Here is a 19,865-nt window from a genome sequence, read left to right on the forward strand (position 1 = left end):
AAGGTTTCAAACAAAAACTTTGTATTTATATTTCAATTAAATATGTTTTTTTAAACATGCAATTAAAAAAAACATAATTACAGTTTGTATAGTTTTTCCTTTCTGATTTTTGATTGAAAGTTAATTTTATCTTTGCTTCCATAATAAAGAAACATCCCCCCCTGAATAAAAACGGTCCAAATCATCCCCCCTGTAAAACTGCCATCCCCCCTTTCCATCCCTTATGTCATTTCATCAATGAATGTGGTTTTACTGCTATTTCAACATTTAGAGTCATCACCAGAAAAATAACTTATTTGACAATTTTCACTTGAAATAAGTAGGAAAATCTGCCAGTGGGACAAGATTTATCTTCTTATTACAAGCAATAACATCTTGTTCCACTGGCAGATTTTTTTACTTATTTCAAGTGAAAATCTACTTGAAACAGGTGAAAATTGTTGTTTTTTCCAGTGATGAGTCTTGTTTTAAGTGTAATGAGATTTTTTTTTACTAAAATGAGACATTTTAACTAGAAATAAGACAAATATTCTTGTTAAGATTTAGAGTTTTTGCAGTGATCCATTTTACTTATCCTGTGAAGGACAGAGTCATATTGATAAGTTCGGAAAACTGTTTTTTATTGTTGTGTTTTGATGTATTTGATGTAAGCCCAGTGGATATTTAAAGCTTACAGAAGGCTGCATTTAACTGCTGCTATGTCATTCCTGCAGTATTTCTGCAGGTGTTTTGGTCACTGCTATTATTTGTAATATATTATATTATTTGTAATCAGCACAAATTATCTGTCCCAATATGATAAAATCCACCATCCCCCCTGATTCTTTTTTACAACTCCAGTACTGATTAGCAGACAGAAAAACCCAGAAGGAGCGGCCACGTGGACCCGAACACTGACCTGCAGACCAGCAGAGGAAAAGATGGAATCTGGACAGTCCTGGACCTGGTCCTGGTCCTGGTCCTGGTCTTTCTCCTTCTCCTTCTCCATTCTTCCAAAATGTTCCAATCTTCAATGTAACGGGAGTTTCTCTGGTCTGAACCAGAGCAGTGGATAAAACAGAGGCGACGCTTCCATAGGACTCCGTTGGAAATCATGGCGGCAGCACTTCCGGGTTATGGAGCCTTTATTTAAAAAACTTTATTAGCAAATGTTGCTCTACAAACCATAGACATATAAACTAGGACGCCCCGTGGAGCTGCTGCGATACATAGATATAAATATATAAAGATATATATATAAAGACCACCATGTATCGTTAAAAGCTGCTGTTTGACCCGCTCAGGTTTGATATTCCGGGGCTCGAACACCCGACACACCGAGGATCATGGCGTCCACCGCGGCAGGGAAGCAGCGGATCCCCGAGGTGGCGAAGGTACGAAACCCGGAGCTTAGGGAAGCTAAGCTAAGCTAAGCTAAGCTAAGCAGGGTTTGGACAGGGCACGGGTTTTAGTCATGAAGTCTTAGCGTTTTAAACTGTTTCTGTGTCAAACTGGGGCTGGTGTCGGGCTCACATTCATATGAATTAGTGGAATAAGTTCTTATTGATGGATTAATTCAGTTTAATTAGTTTAATCCACACTAGGGTTTCCACCTTTCACAAATAGAAATAAGGGACGCCCTGATTTCAGCAGCGCAGGAGCAAAAAAAAAGACCCAAAACTTCTAAACTGCATAAAAATGTGTTTATTTTATATGAAAAAACTAAACGCTTTGATTTAAAGTTTAAAGTGCTTTAATAGCGTTGAACTTTCATGACTGTAGAGACAGAAAAACCATATAGTAACTGAAATATCCTCGTATGTATGTATGTATGTATGTATGTATGTATGTATGTATGTATGTATGTATGTATGTATGTATGTATGTATGTCTGTATGTATGTATGTATGTATGTATGTATGTATGTATGTATGTATGTATGTATGTCCACATCAGCCCAGATGTAGAATATACAGGTGAAGAATATGGTGTAAAAGTTAATTTATTTCAGTAATTCAACTAGAATATGGTCTCACTCACTCATCTCATCGCTCATCTTCTCCCGCTTTATCCGTTACCGGGTCGCGGGGGCAGCAGTCTCAACAGAGATGCCCAGACTTCCCTCACCCCAGACACCTCCTCCAGCTCTTCCGGGGGGAGTCCGAGGCGTTCCCAGGCCAGCCGAGAGACATAGTCTCTCCAGCGTGTCCTGGGTCTTCCCCGGGGTCTCCTCCCGGTGGGACATGCCTGGAACACCTCCCTAGGGAGGCGTCCAGGAGGCATCCGGTACAGATGCCCAAGCCACCTCAGCTGACTCCTCTCAATGTGGAGGAGTAGCGGCTCGACTCCGAGCTCCTCCCGGGTGACCGAACTCCTCACCCTATCTCTAAGGGAGCGTCCAGCCACCCTGCGGAGGAAACTCATCTCGGCCGCTTGTATCCGCGATCTTGTCCTTTCGGTCACTACCCAAAGTTCATGACCATAGGTGAGGGTAGGGGCGTAGATTGACCGGTAAATCGAGAGCTTCGCCTTTCGACTCAGCTCCCTCTTTACCACGACGGTCCAGTACATCGACCGCATTACTGTGGACGCTGCACCGATCCGCCTGTCAATCTCACGCTCCATTGTTCCCTCACTCGTGAACAAGATCCCGAGATACTTAAACTCCTCCACCTGAGGCAGGACTTCTCCACCCACCCGGAGAAGGCATGCCACCCTTTTCCGGTCGAGAACCATGGCCTCGGTCTTGGAGGTGCTGATTCTCATCCCTGCCGCGTCGCACTCAGCCGCAAACCGCCCCAGCACATGCTGGAGGTCCCGGTCTGATGAAGCCAACAGGACAACATCATCTGCAAAAAGCAGAGATGAAATCCTGAGGTTCCCAAACCGGATCCCCTCCGGCCCCTGGCTGCGCCTAGAAATCCTGTCCATAAAAATTATGAACAGGACCGGTGACAAAGGGCAGCCCTGCCGGAGTCCAACATGCACCGGGAACAAGTCTGACTTACTGCCGGCAATGCGAACCAGACTCCTGCTTCGATCATACAGAGACCGGACAGCCCTTAGTAGAGGGCCCCGGACTCCATACTCACTCAGCACGCTCTACTGGGGGACTTCAACGCTCACGTGGGCAATGACAGTGATACCTGGAGAGGCGTGATTGGGAGGAACGGCCTCCCCGATCTGAACCCGAGTGGTGTTTTGCTGTTGGACTTCTGTGCGAGTCACAGTTTGTCCATCACGAACACCATGTTCAGGCATAAGGGTGTCCATCAGTGCACGTGGCACCAGGACACCCTAGGCCGGAGGTCAATGATCGACTTTGTTGTCGTTTCATCTGACCTTCGGCCGCATGTCTTGGACACTCGGGTGAAGAGAGGGGCTGAGCTGTCAACTGATCACCACCTGGTGGTGAGTTGGATGCGCTGGCGGAGGAGGAGGTTGGACAGACCGGGCAGACCCAAACGGATTGTGAGGGTCTGTTGGGAACGTCTGGCTGAGCCCTCTGTCAGGGACATCTTCAACTCCCACCTCCGGGAGAACTTCTCTCGGATCCCGGGGGAGGCGGGGGACATCGAGTCCGAGTGGACCATGTTCTCTGCCTCCATTGTCAGCGCGGCGGCTCGAAGCTGCGGACGCAAGGTCTCCGGTGCCTGTCGTGGCGGCAATCCTAGAACCCGGTGGTGGACACCGGAAGTACAGGATGCCGTCAGACTGAAGAAGGAGTCCTACCGGGCTATGTTGGCCGGTGGGACTCCTGACGCAGTAGACAGGTACCGGCAGGCCAAGCGGGCCGCGGCTCGGGCAGTCTTGGAGGCAAAAACTCGGGTCTGGGAGGAGTTCGGGGAGGCCATGGAGGAGGACTTTCGGTCTGCCTCGAGGAAATTCTGGAGGACCGTTCGGCGCCTCAGAAGAGGGAAGCAGTACTCTGCCGGCACCATTTATGGTGCTGGTGGGGAGCTGTTGACCTCGACTGGGGACATTGTCGGACGGTGGAAGGAATACTTTGAGGATCTCCTTAACCCGACTGACATGCCTTCCACTGAGGAAGCAGAGAGTTGGGGCTCGGAGGCGTGCTCATCCATCACCCAAGCCGAGGTCACTGAGGTGGTTCGTAAGCTCCTCGGTGGCCGGGCACCGGGGGTGGATGAGATTCGCCCTGAGTACCTCAAGTCTCTGGATGTCGTAGGGCTGTCTTGGCTGACACGCCTCTGCGACATTGCATGGAGGAAGGGGACAGTACCGCTGGGGTGGCAAACCGGGGTGGTGGTCCCTCTGTTTAAAAAGGGGGACCGGAGAGTGTGTTCCAACTACAGGGGGATCACACTTCTCAGCCTCCCGGGGAAAGTCTACGCCAGGGTACTGGAGAGGAGATTACGGCCGATAGTCGAACCTCGGATTCAGGAGGAACAATGCGGTTTTCGTCCCGGTCGTGGAACACTGGACCAGCTCAGCACAGCAGAATATGGTGTAAAAGTTAATTTATTTCAATAATCCAACTAGAATATGGTGTAAAAGTTAATTTATTTCAGTAATTCAACTAGAATATGGTGTAAAAGTTAATTTATTTCAATAATTCAACTAGAATATGGTGTAAAAGTTAATTTATTTCAATAATTCAACTAGAATATGGTGTAAAAGTTAATTTATTTCAATAATTCAACTAGAATATGGTGTAAAAACGAGTTTATTTCAATAATTCAACTAGAATATGGTGTAACAGTTATTCAGTAATTCAATTTAAAAGGTGAAACTTAATATATTACCTAGTCTTATTACATGCAAAGCAAGATATGTTAAACCGTTATTTGTTATAATTTTGATGGTGGAATTGTTTATTGATTTCATAAAATATTCTCTAATTTATTTTTTATTTGGGGTTTTCATAAACTGTGAGCCATAATCACCAAAATCATAACAAATAAAGGCTTGAATTATCTCACTTTGAATGTAGTGGGAAATAATATATTTGTTTCTCCTTTTAGTTAAATTTACTACGAATGACGTTTTGCAATATATTAAAATGTTCCAACCTTCATCTGTATATTATGACATCAATAAATAAGAGCATAATAAATGTCCGTATTGGTTCAATACGGAACGCAACTTTTAATTCCCAACCCCGACCTGGAGGTGAAGCCCGAGTCCTCCCCGCTGTCTGGCACACACATATATAATAATAATAATAATAATAATAATATATAAAGATCTGGCACAGACGCAGCAGGTCCTGTTGTCCCGCCACAAAGATTTTTCTGGCCTTAATGTTTCCTGTGTTTTATTTTGTTGATTATTGTTAAATTTAGTGTTGATGTGTGTGCGACAGACGGGGCGTTAATGAAAATACGGGACAAATCGCGTCCCGTATTAGTTCAATACAGGACGCAACACTTTTTTCTCAAATAAAGGACAATTCCGTATTTTACGGGACGGGTGGCGACCCTAATCCAGACTTCTGGCAGAGTTTAGTTTAGTTTGGTTAGTTTTTGTTTCAGCAGAACTTTGATCACATCCGGGTTCTTCTGCCTGAAATCTGGAGAAAACATGTTTCAAAGTTGGTGGGGGGGGCACTAATGTGCAGTCAACAGCATAGAAAACATATCAGTCGTCGGTAAACTTGGTGTCAAGACCCCCTAAACCCAGACCAGGACCAGAGAGTTTACTTACTTACTTAAATCTTATTTGAGAGGGACCATGTGCAATTAAAAACATAAATGTAAACATGTGATGCATTGCACCAGAGTTAGCCTTAGGATCATTTGCGTCTGCAGTCCCTTGGCACAAAAAAATACAGCACAGATAAAAAACTTTAACTTTATTCAAGGATATTATCAAACATCACCCATCAAACATTATTCAAGGACATATAACACATACTGAGGTTGGAGGTTTCCGTTGTCTTACAGCAGCAGCATGAACATTGTTGTGATTAGCTGTCCCGTTTGGTCGGAGGTGGAACTCTTAAAAGGAGCGGCGCTAAGTGTTTCAAATCCTCCAACCAAGGAATGTCTCCCATCATAACTCCAGCTTTGGTTTTGCTACATTACTTGGCACTACTGCTTTTTTTGACTCAGGGTGACGGCATGAAACACAAGATCCTGATTGTCCTTTCAATTCTTTGGATTCTGAAAAGACACAGACAAAGCTCCTGCAGAGATATTTCAGGGTGTTTGTGGTGTTTCAGGTGAAGAACAAAGCTCCTGCAGAGATATTTCAGGGTGTTTGTGGTGTTTCAGGTGAAGAACAAAGCTCCTGCAGAGATATTTCAGGGTGTTTGTGGTGTTTCAGGTGAAGAACAAAGCTCCTGCAGAGATATTTCAGGGTGTTTGTGGTGTTTCAGGTGAAGAACGAAGCTCCTGCAGAGATATTTCAGGGTGTTTGTGGTGTTTCAGGTGAAGAACGAAGCTCCTGCCGAGGTGCAGATCACCGCCGAGCAGCTGCTGAGAGAAGCCAAGGAGAGGGAGCTGGAACTTCTGCCGCCCAAGCAGGAGATTACCGTCAAGGAGGAGCTCAACGACTCCAAGCTGAGGAAGAGGAAGGTAAACCTGCTTCCAGGCTCCGTTATCTTGAAACAAACACCACAGTTTAGTGTCTTGACTTCACGCTGAGCTGCTTTCTTGAAGGCCTTTGAGGACCAACATCAGGAAGAATCCAACCGTCATCAGTTAGGGCTCAGTTCTACTTGCAGTTCAGAACGCGTACGCGTCGTTGTCGTCACGCGTATCCTGCGTTCATTCGTGCCTACGGCGTAGAGTACGCGGCGACTCAACCGCTGCGTACCCTACGCCGTAGGCTCTGCGTTGGTGTAACACGGAACCATAAATCAGCCTTAAGTCGCGGAGCTGATGTTGAGGTATTTCGACTACATTTAATGCGGCACAGCGCGCTGACGCCGCGCACATAAAAAGAAGAAAGAGGGCGCAGATTTGTTTGGTTCTAGTAACATGCCGTGCTCAGGCAATGAGTCTGCAATGGCCCAGACGGGAGACACATGTAGCTCAGTGCTTAACTTTTATTTTTAATCCACGCTATATTCTTGTGGTCCGTTCTCCTATATGTTCCGCTCTAACCCGGTACATACATAGGTTCCTCTAAACATCTGTTCCCGCTACAGTTTTAACTAAAAGAAAAGGCAGAAAATTTAGATCTGTAGTCATTCATGGATAAAACAAGCAGCACTGGTGTCTGATGTGCTCCAATACATCATTTTATTTTGAACACTGCCAAAACTCAAAATCTTATAAAAATTTTAACTTAAAACAAATGGAAGTTCAATTGAAACACGTGGGAAAAACACCTAACCTTTTAGGTTATGTGTGTTATCAGGTGTAATGGCATTTTTAGGTTAGAAATAAGAACTTCCTGGTAAGATCCTTAGTTTTTTGAGTGAAGGCAGTGAGAGAACAAATTGTAATGTTCAAACAAATCCTGTTTCTGATTTGTATTTTTTTAATTTTTTTAAATTTATTTATTGTTCTGACAGCTCAAGTCCCTTTTTAAACAAAGTATACCTCTTTTGTGCACTAATTTTTATATATTTGGCAGATGTAAAGCATACATGTGTATGTTTTTTGTGTTAGTCAATTTATTTATTTTTTTTTTAATTAATCCTTTAAAAGCTCAGGGATGTTCAAGGAGCAATCTGTTTGTGAACCTTCTGAAGATTATCTGCACTTTGAATTTGCACTGCCAGTTTTGTTTTCGAATGGTTGGAATTTAATGTTTTTTTGTTTAGTTTTTATCTGATTCATCGATTAATCAAAAAAATTATTGACAGATTAATCGATTATTAAAATAATTGTTAGTTACAGCCCTAGTCCGCAGTTATGCGGTCGGTGTACCGGACCGTCGTGGTGAAAAAGGAACTGAGTTGAAAAGCGCTCTCGATTTACCGGTCAATCTACGCCCCTACCATCACCTATGCTCATTAACTTTGGGTAGTGACCGAAAGGACAAGATCGCGGATACAAGCGGCCGAGATGAGTTTCCTCTGCAGGGCGGCTGGACGCTCCCTTAGAGATAGGGTGAGGAGTTCGGTCACCCGGGAGGAGCTCGGAGTCGAGCCGCTGATCCTTCACATTGAGAGGATCAGCTGAGGTGGCTTGGGCATCTGTACCGGATCCTCCTGGATCCTCCCTAGGGAGTAGTGCTGGACGGTATACCGGTTCATACCGAATACCGGTGTTTATTTTTCTTATGATATGAATTTTTCATATACCGTAATACCGGTGAGTAGCGTACACAACGTTGGGAGCGCCGCGCGGCGGAACGTAGCGCCGCTGGACACTGTTTGTGAGGGGACTGTTTAGCAGTTGCATTGTTTACAGCGGACACATGTGGGTGAAGATGGCTGAAAACGAAATTCCCACAACTGTTCCAGAACATGACACAGGGGAACTTGTTCCGAAACGAGATTTTCTAACCGCAAAGGCTGCGATTTGACCAGTCACGTGATCTGGTCACGTTGCGAGTGAGCAGAGCCGGCAGGGAAAAGTCAACAGGGCTGCGTGTCCGCGTGTAACCTAAATCTACCATGGCCTCAGCGTTAGGGCTCGGCCAAGTGAGGCTTTATAAATATATGGGCTTTATAAATCTATTAAATATATGAGCGCGGAGTCGGCGAGGAGCACGAGCCGGGTGCACAGTGAGTCGCGTTGTGAAGCCTGATTTATGGTTCCGCGTTAAATCGACGCAGAGCTTTCGCCGTAGGTTACGCTGCAGGTCGCGTAACCTACGGCGTAGGGCCTGCGTTGGAGTAACGCGGAACCATAATTCAGCCTTAAACCACACTTGCAGCTCGTCAGCTCATCAGGAGGAGAAGTTAAACAGCTGCGAGTTGTTCATTGCTGGTTTGTTTTATTAACTCTGAGAGCTTTATTGGTTTGTTTGTTAGTTTGCTGGTGTTTTTTTTTTTTTCTCTGTGATTTTTGAGTTATTTATGAAGAAGTTCTGAGTTCCCTGTGAGCAGTACTCGAGTTTAGGGGGGATGAAGGGTGATGTGATGGCATCCCCCCCTGAAATAAAAACGGTCAAAATCACCCCTCCCGAAATAAATACGGTCAAAATCATCCCCCTTGTAAAACTGCCATCCCCCCTTTCCATCCCTTATGTCATTTCATCAATGGGAAATCTGCCAGTGGGACAAGATTTATCTTCTTATTACAAGCAAAAAAATCTTGTTCCACTGGCAGATTTTTCTACTTATTTCAAGTGAAAATCTACTTGAAACAGACTGATTTATTGCTTGTGTAGTTGAAAAATACATGAGAACAGGACCTTGAAAAAAATAATCGCATATTAAATCGCAATCGCAATATTGAGGAAAAAAATGTTGTGAGGCCATGCAAACCTGTATACTAGTGTGGACATTAATGTTTTTCTACAATATTTCGTCCTCATGACAGTAAAATAGGCCATTTTAAGCCAATTTACTCCAGCAATTCCTTTCCAAATCATTAGAAAATGTGGTTAACACCCAGTTGTGCATGAAAAAAAAAATACTGTTATATAAATTTTTGGTCATACCGCCCAGCACTACTAGGGAGGTGTTCCAGGCATGTCCCTCCTCCCTAGGGAGGTGTTCCAGGCATGTCCCTCCGGGAGGAGACCCAGGACACGCTGGAGAGACTATGTCTCCCGGCTGGCCTGGGAACGCCTCGGATTCCCCTCGGGAGAGCTGGAGGATAAATTGGAAATTTCTATTGGCAACTTTACACAAATTTGTTTGGTAAATCTTTTATAATTTGGATAAAGATATTATATAGCTCTTCCAAGGCATGTGTAAGGACAAACGATCAAATTTCAACAAGCTTTAACTTGCAAAGAGGTACCAGACAGGGTTGTCCTCTTTCTCCCTCACTATTTGCGATATTTATTAGGCAAAACCAACATGTTCAAGGCATACAATGCAAAGCATTAGATCACAAAATAAGTCTTTATGCTGAGGATGTACTAATCTTCCTCCAGAACTCACAAACCTCACTATCACAGACAATTGCACTTATAGATGGATTTTCATCTCTGTCTGACTACTTTATCAACTGGTCCAAATCCACAGTTTTGTGCATCAACTGCAATTTCCAGAATACAGCCACTCCTAAATTACAATCAGGAAACATTATATATCTAGGCATAAACATCTCCCCTAGACTGTTAGAGTTAATAAAACTAAATTATGTTCAGCTCTTAAGAAAAGTAGAGGATGATCTTACCCGATAGAACTCTCTTTCCATTTCACTGATGGGGAGAATTGTCACCATCGAAATGATGGTTTTACCAAAAATAAATATCTTTTTTCAATGATACCATCCAAACCCCCTCCTTCTTGCTTTAAGTCAATGGATTCATACGTTTCAAAATTCCTGTGGAAAAATAAAACTCCACGTATTAGCTTAAAGACATTACAAAAATCCAAAGACTGGGGAGGCTTAGACTTACCCAACGTGGTGTCATAGAATTGTCAAATTGGGTTAATTCACCATTCGAATGGTTGCAGATTATTTTTGCAATACTGTATTTGACCAGGTCTTTGTATGTTTTGATTGTATAGAAATGTTATTCTTGCCATTGTGAGTATGAGATGTGTATGATTGGATTTGACTTTTACACAAGTATGAAACATGTCAATCCTTTTTCTTTATTTTGTCTGTCGTAAAATCACGTACTGATGATTGACAGCTTCAACAGTTTGGGTTTCATCCCGTAAAATGAGCACTGCTGTATTTTTAGAATACAGTAAAAGGGCATGTTCATTAGCCTACTGTCAAATGCATATCAGTGACATTTTAGACAGAAAGGGTTGTATGGAGAAGAAACAAACCCGTTGAACAATCCTTTTCGAAAAAGAGGAACTCTGAGTGCACACCAGCCTATTCACACTGAAAAAATATATACATTTGTGATCAGTGCTGCCATCATTTAGTTTGGGAGTTCATTTGAAATGCACCAATTGAGTTTGGTTAGTGTAGTTTGAGGAGAAATAATTTACATATATGCACTGACACACAAACCCACATATAGATGATCTGAAGTTTGTGTTTAATGTTTAGTGAGTTTTTTTTATGTGTAGTTTAGCATCGGAATTTATCCCAAAATTTGTTTCATTTTTTTTTTTTAAAAGACTTTTGTAAATACAACGGGAGGGAGGCAGGGTATGGTACATCACCAGGACTAAACTAAATACCCTTTAAAAAATGTTTGTAGGAGCTGCCTAACATGTTGCAGATACAACACGCAAGACAATATGAGGCCTAAAAGAGGTCAGTGTCCCCAAGGGACCTATCCATTTGAAGTTATCCGTATGGATTTCATTGAGCTGTCCAGAAGTGGGCAATACAAGTATTGCCTAGTGTTAATTGACTCCTTATCCAAATGGGTTGAAATAGTTCAGTGCAAAACAGCTAACGCACTCACAGTAGCTAAAGCCGTTTGCAAACACAAAATTCTAGAACATGGCATTCCAAGATTAATTTGGAGTGATAATGGTGCACACTTTGTGAACACTGTAGTCCAAAACATGGCTAAACATCTAGGTATCAACCTGAAGAACCACTGTGCCTATCACTATCACTATTGTCCACCTACGGTAATTTGTCAGATGTACGCTGACGACACAGTCATTTATCTACATGCTAAAAATAAGAAGGAAGCTGCAGAGGAACTAACAGCCTCAATGATCAATATCACTAATTGGTTGACAAATTCTCGTTTACTCCTCAACGTTGATAAAACTGTATGTATGTTTTTCAAAGTCTGCAAATAGAGATCCAGATGTTTTTGTAGCAGGGAAAAGATTATCAATAGCCCATGAGATCAAATATTTAGGCATTGTAATAGATTCACAACTCACATTTAAAACCCAAGTTAAAAAAGTTGTGAATAGAATTAAATTTAATCTGGTAAATTTTAAACACATCAGGAATAATTTAACAACTGAGGCTGCAAAATTATACATCAACGCTATGATTCTCTCGCACATGAACTACTGTCTTACCAGCTGGTCGCAGACAGGTAGGACCGTGTTACAGTCAGTGGAAAAACTCTATAAGCAGGCTTTGAAAACATTGGACAATAAGTCTAATTTATATCATCATTGTAATATTTTAACTAAATATGTTTTTTTAAACTGGGGAAATATGGTTAAGTTTGCAGACATTTTACTTGTTTATAAAATTCTTCATGGTCTGGCCCCCCCTCCTCTCAATGAGTTTATTAAACAAATTCAAAACTCATCTACCAGAGCTGCCACCAGAGGAGATTGTAGAGCTGCACATAGGAAAAGTGCCTTTGGGCAGTCGGCCTTTTCGTGTCGAGCAGCTTGTACCTTGAACACTAAACCCGTACATCTAAGAAACATCACATCTCTTCATTCATTCTCTAAAAACATAAAACAGTGGTTACTAGACAATCAAACATGCTGTCATAATCTGGTATAGGGCTCAGTTTATTGTTTTTATACCTGTTTGTGTTTATGTGCTTTTATGTGAGCTAATGTGTTTGTTAGCTATAATTCTTTTATGTTGTCTGTCATTATTCGGAGTGTCATGGTTTTACTAAATGTTTGTACTCTGTGTTTTAAGGTTTTAGTTTGTGTTTTTACATATGCCATCAACCTGCCAGGGAATGCAGATGTAAATTAGCCTGTATGGCTAAATCTGGCGCATTTACATGTGAACTCATGTCAATCAATGTGCTTTGTCCCTTTTAAATAAATAAAAAAATAAATCACAAAATGCAGGCCTAGTGGAACGAACTAATGGCACTGTTAAGCTAAGGCTCAGGAAAACCATGAAAGGAACTGGAAAACCATGACCTGAATGCCGACCATTAGTGTTTCCATGTGATCGCACACCCATCTGGAACAACCAAGACATTTTGAAAAATGATAAAAAGATGGTAAACTTTACTCAATGGAGAGACCAATGAAATAAATTATCTACAACATATAATCATAAGTGGACATTTTGTACCTATGGAATTAGCAGTAACACATTTTTAGAATACCAACAACTTAAGTCCATAATAATAAAAAAAAATAAACTCAACCAACTGGATCTGCAACTTCCAGCTAAGAAAATAGTTACTTAATCTAAACACCCCAAAATTACTATCGAATCTCTACAGGTTAATGTCCAAGATAGATAGTCTCTCTTCCGATTTGCGGCTGACCTCTCTTTTAACAATAACCAATTTTCTTGGTCACAAATATGTTTAAATAATTTCACTATGAATTAAAGCTGCAAGCAGCGATGAACGGGCCCTCGCACTCATGTCCACCGTCCCCCATAAGCATATCAGAAATGACACCACCCACGAATTCCTATGTCAAACCATTCAAAAGTTATAGCAGAAAATAGGGACAACCAATCAGAAGAAGGGGCGGGGCTAATTTTCACCAATTATGGTCAAGGACTCAATACTGAGTCCGATGACACCACCCTCGCGTCTTTATGTCAAGCCATTCAAAAGTCATGGCAGAGAAAAGTATTCTAGGGGGCACTGTTGAGCCATTAGGCCACGCCCATTAATGCAAACCATGAAATATCAAATGTATCGCCAGGCCTGGTTTGGATGCAAAATTTGGTGACTTTTAGTGAAATTATCTAAATATGGACCAATCAGATGAAGGGTTGGCACGCTTTTTGGCATCTAGCGTCGCCACGGTAACGCTTTTGAAAGAGAAAAGTAATGTGTGTTGTCACAGGACAGAGACGCACATTTTGATGTATAACACACCTGGGTGCACGTTACAGTTCAGGCCGTACTAACTGCCGAAAGAATGGCATAAATTTTGCCAAAATGACACGATTAATTCAAAATGGCCGACTTCCTGTTCGGTTTCGGCCATGGGGCCAAGATACTTTTCTTTAAGTTGCGCCATGATACAGGTGTGTACCGATTTTCGTGCATGTACGTCAAACCGTATTGTGGGGCTTGAAGCACAAAGTTTTCTAGGGGGCGCTGTTGAGCCATTTTGCCACGACCATTAATGCAAACCATGGCCTGGCTTGCGTGCAAAATTTGGTGACTTTTGGGGCACGTTTAGGGGGGCAAAAAGGCCCTCATTTCATCAGAAGAAAGAAGAATAACGAGAATTCCTACAGATACAATAGGGCCTTCGCACTGTAAGTGCTTGGGCCCTAACAAGAATCCAAACTTGCAACTTATACAGTACAAAGTTCTTTACAGAATACATTATAGAGGACAAAGGATGTTCCAGATGGGTTTTGTAACCTCTAATATCTGCTCACAGTGTACAGAGAACACCCCTGATAATTGTATACATGCTTCATGGTTTTGTGCACCGGTACAGAAGTTCTGAATGGAGATGTGAGGATTTATCCACATGGCTCAATTACAGTGTGCCCCACACTATGCATACTAGGTCACCTGGGAGACATCCAAATAGAATCTAACCTGGCTCACTTGGTTCTCACTGTCTTATGTATCGCAAAGAAAAACGCTCTAATGAACTGGAAACAAAAATCCAATCTTTGTATGAATCAATTTAGGAATCCTCTGTTAAATCATATCTGTAATGAGATAATGTCTGCCTCCACTAAACATCATTCGGCAGAACTGCCTTTCTCTGGTCCCCGATTATAGGCTTCATTACCTAGTGGGGGCGAGTGGGTGGTGATGCATACATAAATATCTCAGTTGTTTCTCATCATCATTTGCTGCACTCCACATGACTGCTATGTGCTGCTGACGTTCCCGACTCCCCCAGTCTGGCCTTCGGCAGGAGGGTCCCCCCCTTATGAGCCTGGTCCTGCTCAAGGTTTCTTCCCTCCTAAAGGGGAGTTTTTCTTGCCACTGTTTGGCTTAAGGTTTTTCTCCCACTATGGGAGTTTTTACCTGCCATTGTTTATGTAATAATTGCTCAGGGGTTTATGTTTATGTTCATGTTCTGGATCTCCGGAAAGCATCTAGAGACAACATCTGTTGTATTAAACGCTATATAAATAAAATTGAATTGAATTGAATCGGCAGGACTTGGAGCTCTCTAGTCTCCCGGCGGCTCTGGTTGAACGGCCCGACAAACCATCTCCGATCACGCTGTTTTCTTTACCGAGATCACAAGAAAAGCAGAGCAGTGATCTCCTCTCCATCCCGTGTTGCTGTCTTGTTTATTTGTCTTTACTCCACCAACTCGAAATATTGAATCACTTTTCTAAGCCAACGGCGCGACGCAGCTCAAACAGCAGGTGTATCCGCACTTTAATCTGATTGGTTTACGAGTAAATCGTCCCCCATAAGAGCGTGCTGGGCGCTCTTATGATTGGTTGAAACAAAGACATCTGATTGGTTGCAGATCCTTTCGTTTAAAAAAAAAAAAAAAAACACATTTGTTAATCAAGTCACGTCAGGGGAGTCTCAAAAGTCACACATAAATCCAGCTCAGCTCACAAATAAAAAAACGTTTGTAAATCAGGTTATATTTGTGTGTGCATCAAAAATACATTTGTGTATCTTGTCCTACGCATGTGTGAATTGTTCTGTGCATTTGTGAATTATGACACTGTTCTAGCTCCATACTTGAAACTGCAAAGGCTTTTGATAATGCAGCCAAGATAATGTCAGTCATCTTCTCTGTTACAGAATCATAAAGGAAGACCCAAAAGATACTGCTGTGATGATTGCGAGAAAGTCTTCACCACTTCATCAAACCTGAAGATCCATAAGAAAAGTCACACTGGTGATAAACCATACAGCTGTGATCAGTGTGGTGCGGCTTTTGCCGTGAAAGGTAATCTTACGACTCACCAACGTATTCACACTGGTGAGAAACCATACAGCTGTGATCAGTGTGGAGCGGCTTTTGCCCTGAAAAGTAATCTTACAACTCACCAACGTATTCATACTGGAGACAAGCCTTACAGGTGTGATCAGTGTGAGGCGGCTTTTACCCAGCAAAGTGATCTAGCGAAACACAGACGTATTCACACTGGTGAGAAACCATACAGCTGTGATCAGTGTGGAGCGGCTTTTGCCCTGAAAAGTAATCTTACAACTCACCAACGTATTCACACTGGAGACAAGCCTTACAGATGCGTACAGTGTGGAGTGGCTTTTGGCACGCAAGGTCATTTGATGAGTCACCAACGTATTCACACTGGAGACAAGCCTTACAGCTGTGATCAGTGTGGAGTCGCTTTTGCCCAGCAAGGTGTTCTAACGAGACATCAACGTATTCACACTGGAGACAAGCCTTACAGATGTGATCAGTGCGGAGTGGCTTTTGCCCGGAAAGGTGATTTGACGAATCACCAACGTATTCACACTGGATTCAAGCCTTACTGGTGTGATCAGTGTGGAGCGGCTTTTGCAGAGCAAGGTGTGCTAACAAGACATCAACGTATTCACACTGGAGACAAGCCTTACAGATGTGATCAGTGTGGAACGGCTTTTGCTGAGCAAGGTCATTTGACAAGACACCAACGTATTCACACTGGATTCAAGCCTTACAGGTGTGATCAGTGTGAGGCGGCTTTTACCCAGCAAAGTGATCTAACGAAACACAGACGTATTCACACTGGTGAGAAACCATACAGCTGTGATCAGTGTGGAGCGGCTTTTGCCCTGAAAAGTAATCTTACAACTCACCAACGTATTCACACTGGAGACAAGCCTTACAGATGCGATCAGTGTGGAGTGGCTTTTGGCACGCAAGGTCATTTGATGAGTCACCAACGTATTCACACTGGAGACAAGCCTTACAGATGCGATCAGTGTGGAGTGGCTTTTGGCACGCAAGGTCATTTGATGAGTCACCAACGTATTCACACTGGAGACAAGCCTTACAGCTGTGATCAGTGTGGAGTCGCTTTTGCCCAGCAAGGTGTTCTAACGAGACATCAACGTATTCACACTGGATTCAAGCCTTACTGTTGTGATCAGTGTGGAGCGGCTTTTGCAGAGCAAGGTGTGCTAACGAGACATCAACGTATTCACACTGGAGACAAGCCTTACAGGTGTGATCAGTGTGGAGCGGCTTTTGCCCGGCAAGATCAATTGACGAGACATCAACGTATTCACACTGGATAAAAAGTGTACATTTGTAATCAGTGGTGATATCATTTATTTTGAGAGTTCAGTTAAAATCCACCAATGTAGTTTAGTCAATTTAGTTTGAAAGAAACATACTTGAGCAATGAATGCAAGAGATTGTTTTTGACATGTTCAAAAAGAAGTAGGAAGTAAAAAAACTTCTCCTTCCCCTTGAACTCAATACCATGTTTTCACATAGACCCTTGTTGTTAGATGTCAAAAATCTTGATCGATCGAGAAGTTACACAAATTCATATTAACAATTTTACACAGTGTAAACATATTGTGGTATACATGAGTATTAATCTGCGGATACTTGGGTGATTATTGCCATTTGCAGTTACATGTCCCTCTATATAAACACTATTTACCCTGTATTCATCTATACATAAAAGCATACATTATTTTCCGTGTACAATCTTATTCATTACGGGCATTCTCACACAAATATTTCTAGATGCGTGTGTGTGTGTGTGTGTGTGTGTGTAATAAGTCAGATGCACGCATTTCCTAAGTGTTGTTTTACCATCTTCTTGACACTTGTGAAAATAAATTCTGATTAATTTGAATGAGAGAAGTTGTTTGTGCTTATTTTACGCATATTTGTCACAACTGTTTTTGCAAAGGCCTTCACTATTATTCTGAAGAATAATCTACCTTGAGACTGATTTTTGCTGTTTAGTTATCATTTTCCTGATTACATCAGTTGGTGCCCTGTTTTGATTAAGTCATTTTGATAATTCAATTTGATAAATAATCTACTTTATAAATTATTAATGATTGTCCTTCGACAATCATTAATGACTCTTTAACTGAACCAGCACCTCCCCTGTGGCACAATATCAATCATATTAGAAATAAATGTATGGCTTTATATAAGTTTTCCGATTGTGGTAGAATAAAAAATCATCCACCACAGAGATGTCATGGGTGTGAAAAAACAATTTTTCCCTTTTTTTATAGTAGGCAGTTAATCTTTCTTTTTTCCTGTAAAGTTGGACATTTTAAAGTATAGGTGAATGACTTTCTTTTTGACAGTTGTGGAACTGCAACAAAATTAATTTCTGCATGAGACCCAATGCAAGAAAGAGATGGTCGGCCTTCCAAGTAAAAATATCACAACACTGTAAAGTCTCACGTTTCCACCAAGTTTCAAACAGGGGACGTTTCACGTGTTAGGCTAACGTGATAACCGCTACACTACAGAAATTGACATGCTTTGACCAGCAAAGTCGGCGGGCATAACAAAAAAAATCCTGTAAAACATTCTGCTACAAGTCTTGACAACAAGATGGATACTGCAGGTTTTCTCCTGGCTGCTCTGAAAGACTTATTCTCTGAGAAATATTTTATCTCTTCCTTTTCTTCGAGTCTTTGCACATTGGCTTTGACGTTATCTTCATATTAATTATATTAGAAATAAATGTATGGCTTTATATAAGTTGTCCTGTTGTGGTACAATAAAAAAACATCCACCACAGAGATGTCATGGGTGTGAAAACAAACAATCTAGAAAATATTTTTTTTCTTTTTTTTTTTTAAAGGCAGGTAATTAATATGTTTCTTTTTTGTTATAAAGTTGGACATTTTAAAGTGTAGGTGGATGGAGAATGATTGGCTTTTGGTCTGCAACAACTGCAACAAAATTCATTTCTGCGTGAGAAAGAGATGGTCGGCCTTCCTGTCCTGAGCACCAAGTAGAGGACTGGAGTGGTTTTCCAAGTCCAAATAATGTTATTGCAAAGTCATACATGTTTCTGCCCAGTTTTGAACAGGGCCCTTTCGCGTGTTAGGAGAACGTGATAACCACTACACTACGGACAAACTACGGTGCAACATTTAAATTTCCATGTAAATAATCTCTGGTTGCCACATTTTCCCGACAGCAAGATGGATGCTGCAGGTTTTCAACTGCCTGCTTTGAAAGACTTATGTGTCGGGACATACCGTGGGGCAAAAAAGTATTTAGTCAGCCACCAATTGTGCAAGTTCTCCCACTTAAAAAGATGAGAGGCCTTCAACTATGAGACCCAGAATGGGGGGAAAGAATCCAAGAAATCACATTGTAGGATTTTTACTGAATGAATTGATAAATTCCTGGGTAAAATAAGTATATGGTCACCTACAAACATCCAAGATTTCTGCCTTTCAAAGACCGGTAACTTCTTCTTCAAGAAGCTCCTCTGTCCTCCACTCGTTACCTGCATTAATGGCCCCTGTTTTAACTGGTTATCAGTATTGATAACCAGTAACAAAAGTATTGAGAGGAACTTTTGTTATTGATCAAATACTTATTTTAAACTATAATTTGCAAATACATTCTTTAAAAATCAGCCAATGTAATTTTCTGTATTTTTTTTTCATTTTGTCTCTCATGGTTGAGATATACCTGTGAGGAAAATTACAGATATATCGGTAACCCTTTCTTTTACAGTACAGTAATAACCAGGTAATACCAGGGTAATTACACTGTAATTACCTAGTAGTACCTTCTATTTACAAGGTAATTACATGGTAACTACCGGGTAATTTACCCAGTAAGTACTAGGTAATTATTACGTATTTTCTTGTACCGTGTAATTATGTGTATTTACTATGTAATTACATAGTAAATACCTGGTTGTTTAAACTAAACATTACTAGGTAATTAAAAAGATAGGGAACTATGAGGGAAATTACAGGTATTTACTAGGTTAATATTGGTAACTACCAGTCAATTTACCATGTAATTACTCTGAAATTACATGAATTATGTCTAAGTAAGTACCAGGTAATTACTAAGTATTTTTCTGCAAACTACCAGGAAATTATAACCTATATTTGAGGTAGTTACCAGC

At 41.6% G+C, this 19,865-nt stretch overlaps 2 protein-coding genes across 2 annotated transcripts in view; one reads left to right on the forward strand and one right to left on the reverse strand.

Annotated features, from left to right (window-relative positions):
* Nucleotides 1-1,327, reverse strand: part of LOC133460955 (zinc finger protein 665-like) — a 210,970-nt gene extending 209,643 nt beyond the window's left edge. Inside the window, exons 1-2 of the mRNA XM_061741668.1 lie at nucleotides 1,307-1,327; nucleotides 899-955 (exon numbers count right to left, since the gene is read on the reverse strand). Of these exons, the coding sequence (XP_061597652.1) occupies nucleotides 899-955; nucleotides 1,307-1,327 (78 nt within the window). The remainder of the gene's footprint in view (nucleotides 1-898; nucleotides 956-1,306) is intronic.
* Nucleotides 1,328-6,062: 4,735 nt separating this feature from the next.
* On the forward strand, nucleotides 6,063-17,226 carry LOC133460956 (zinc finger protein 665-like). Its single transcript, XM_061741670.1, has 4 exons — nucleotides 6,063-6,083; nucleotides 6,372-6,518; nucleotides 15,688-15,860; nucleotides 15,945-17,226. Exons 1-4 carry the CDS (start codon nucleotides 6,063-6,065, stop codon nucleotides 17,023-17,025), a joined length of 1,422 nt encoding a protein of 473 aa, XP_061597654.1. The 3' UTR covers nucleotides 17,026-17,226.
* Nucleotides 17,227-19,865: the final 2,639 nt, after the last annotated feature.

This window comes from Cololabis saira, chromosome 15 (genome assembly GCF_033807715.1).
Source record: "Cololabis saira isolate AMF1-May2022 chromosome 15, fColSai1.1, whole genome shotgun sequence".
In the NCBI taxonomy this organism is placed as follows: domain Eukaryota; kingdom Metazoa; phylum Chordata; class Actinopteri; order Beloniformes; family Belonidae; genus Cololabis; species Cololabis saira.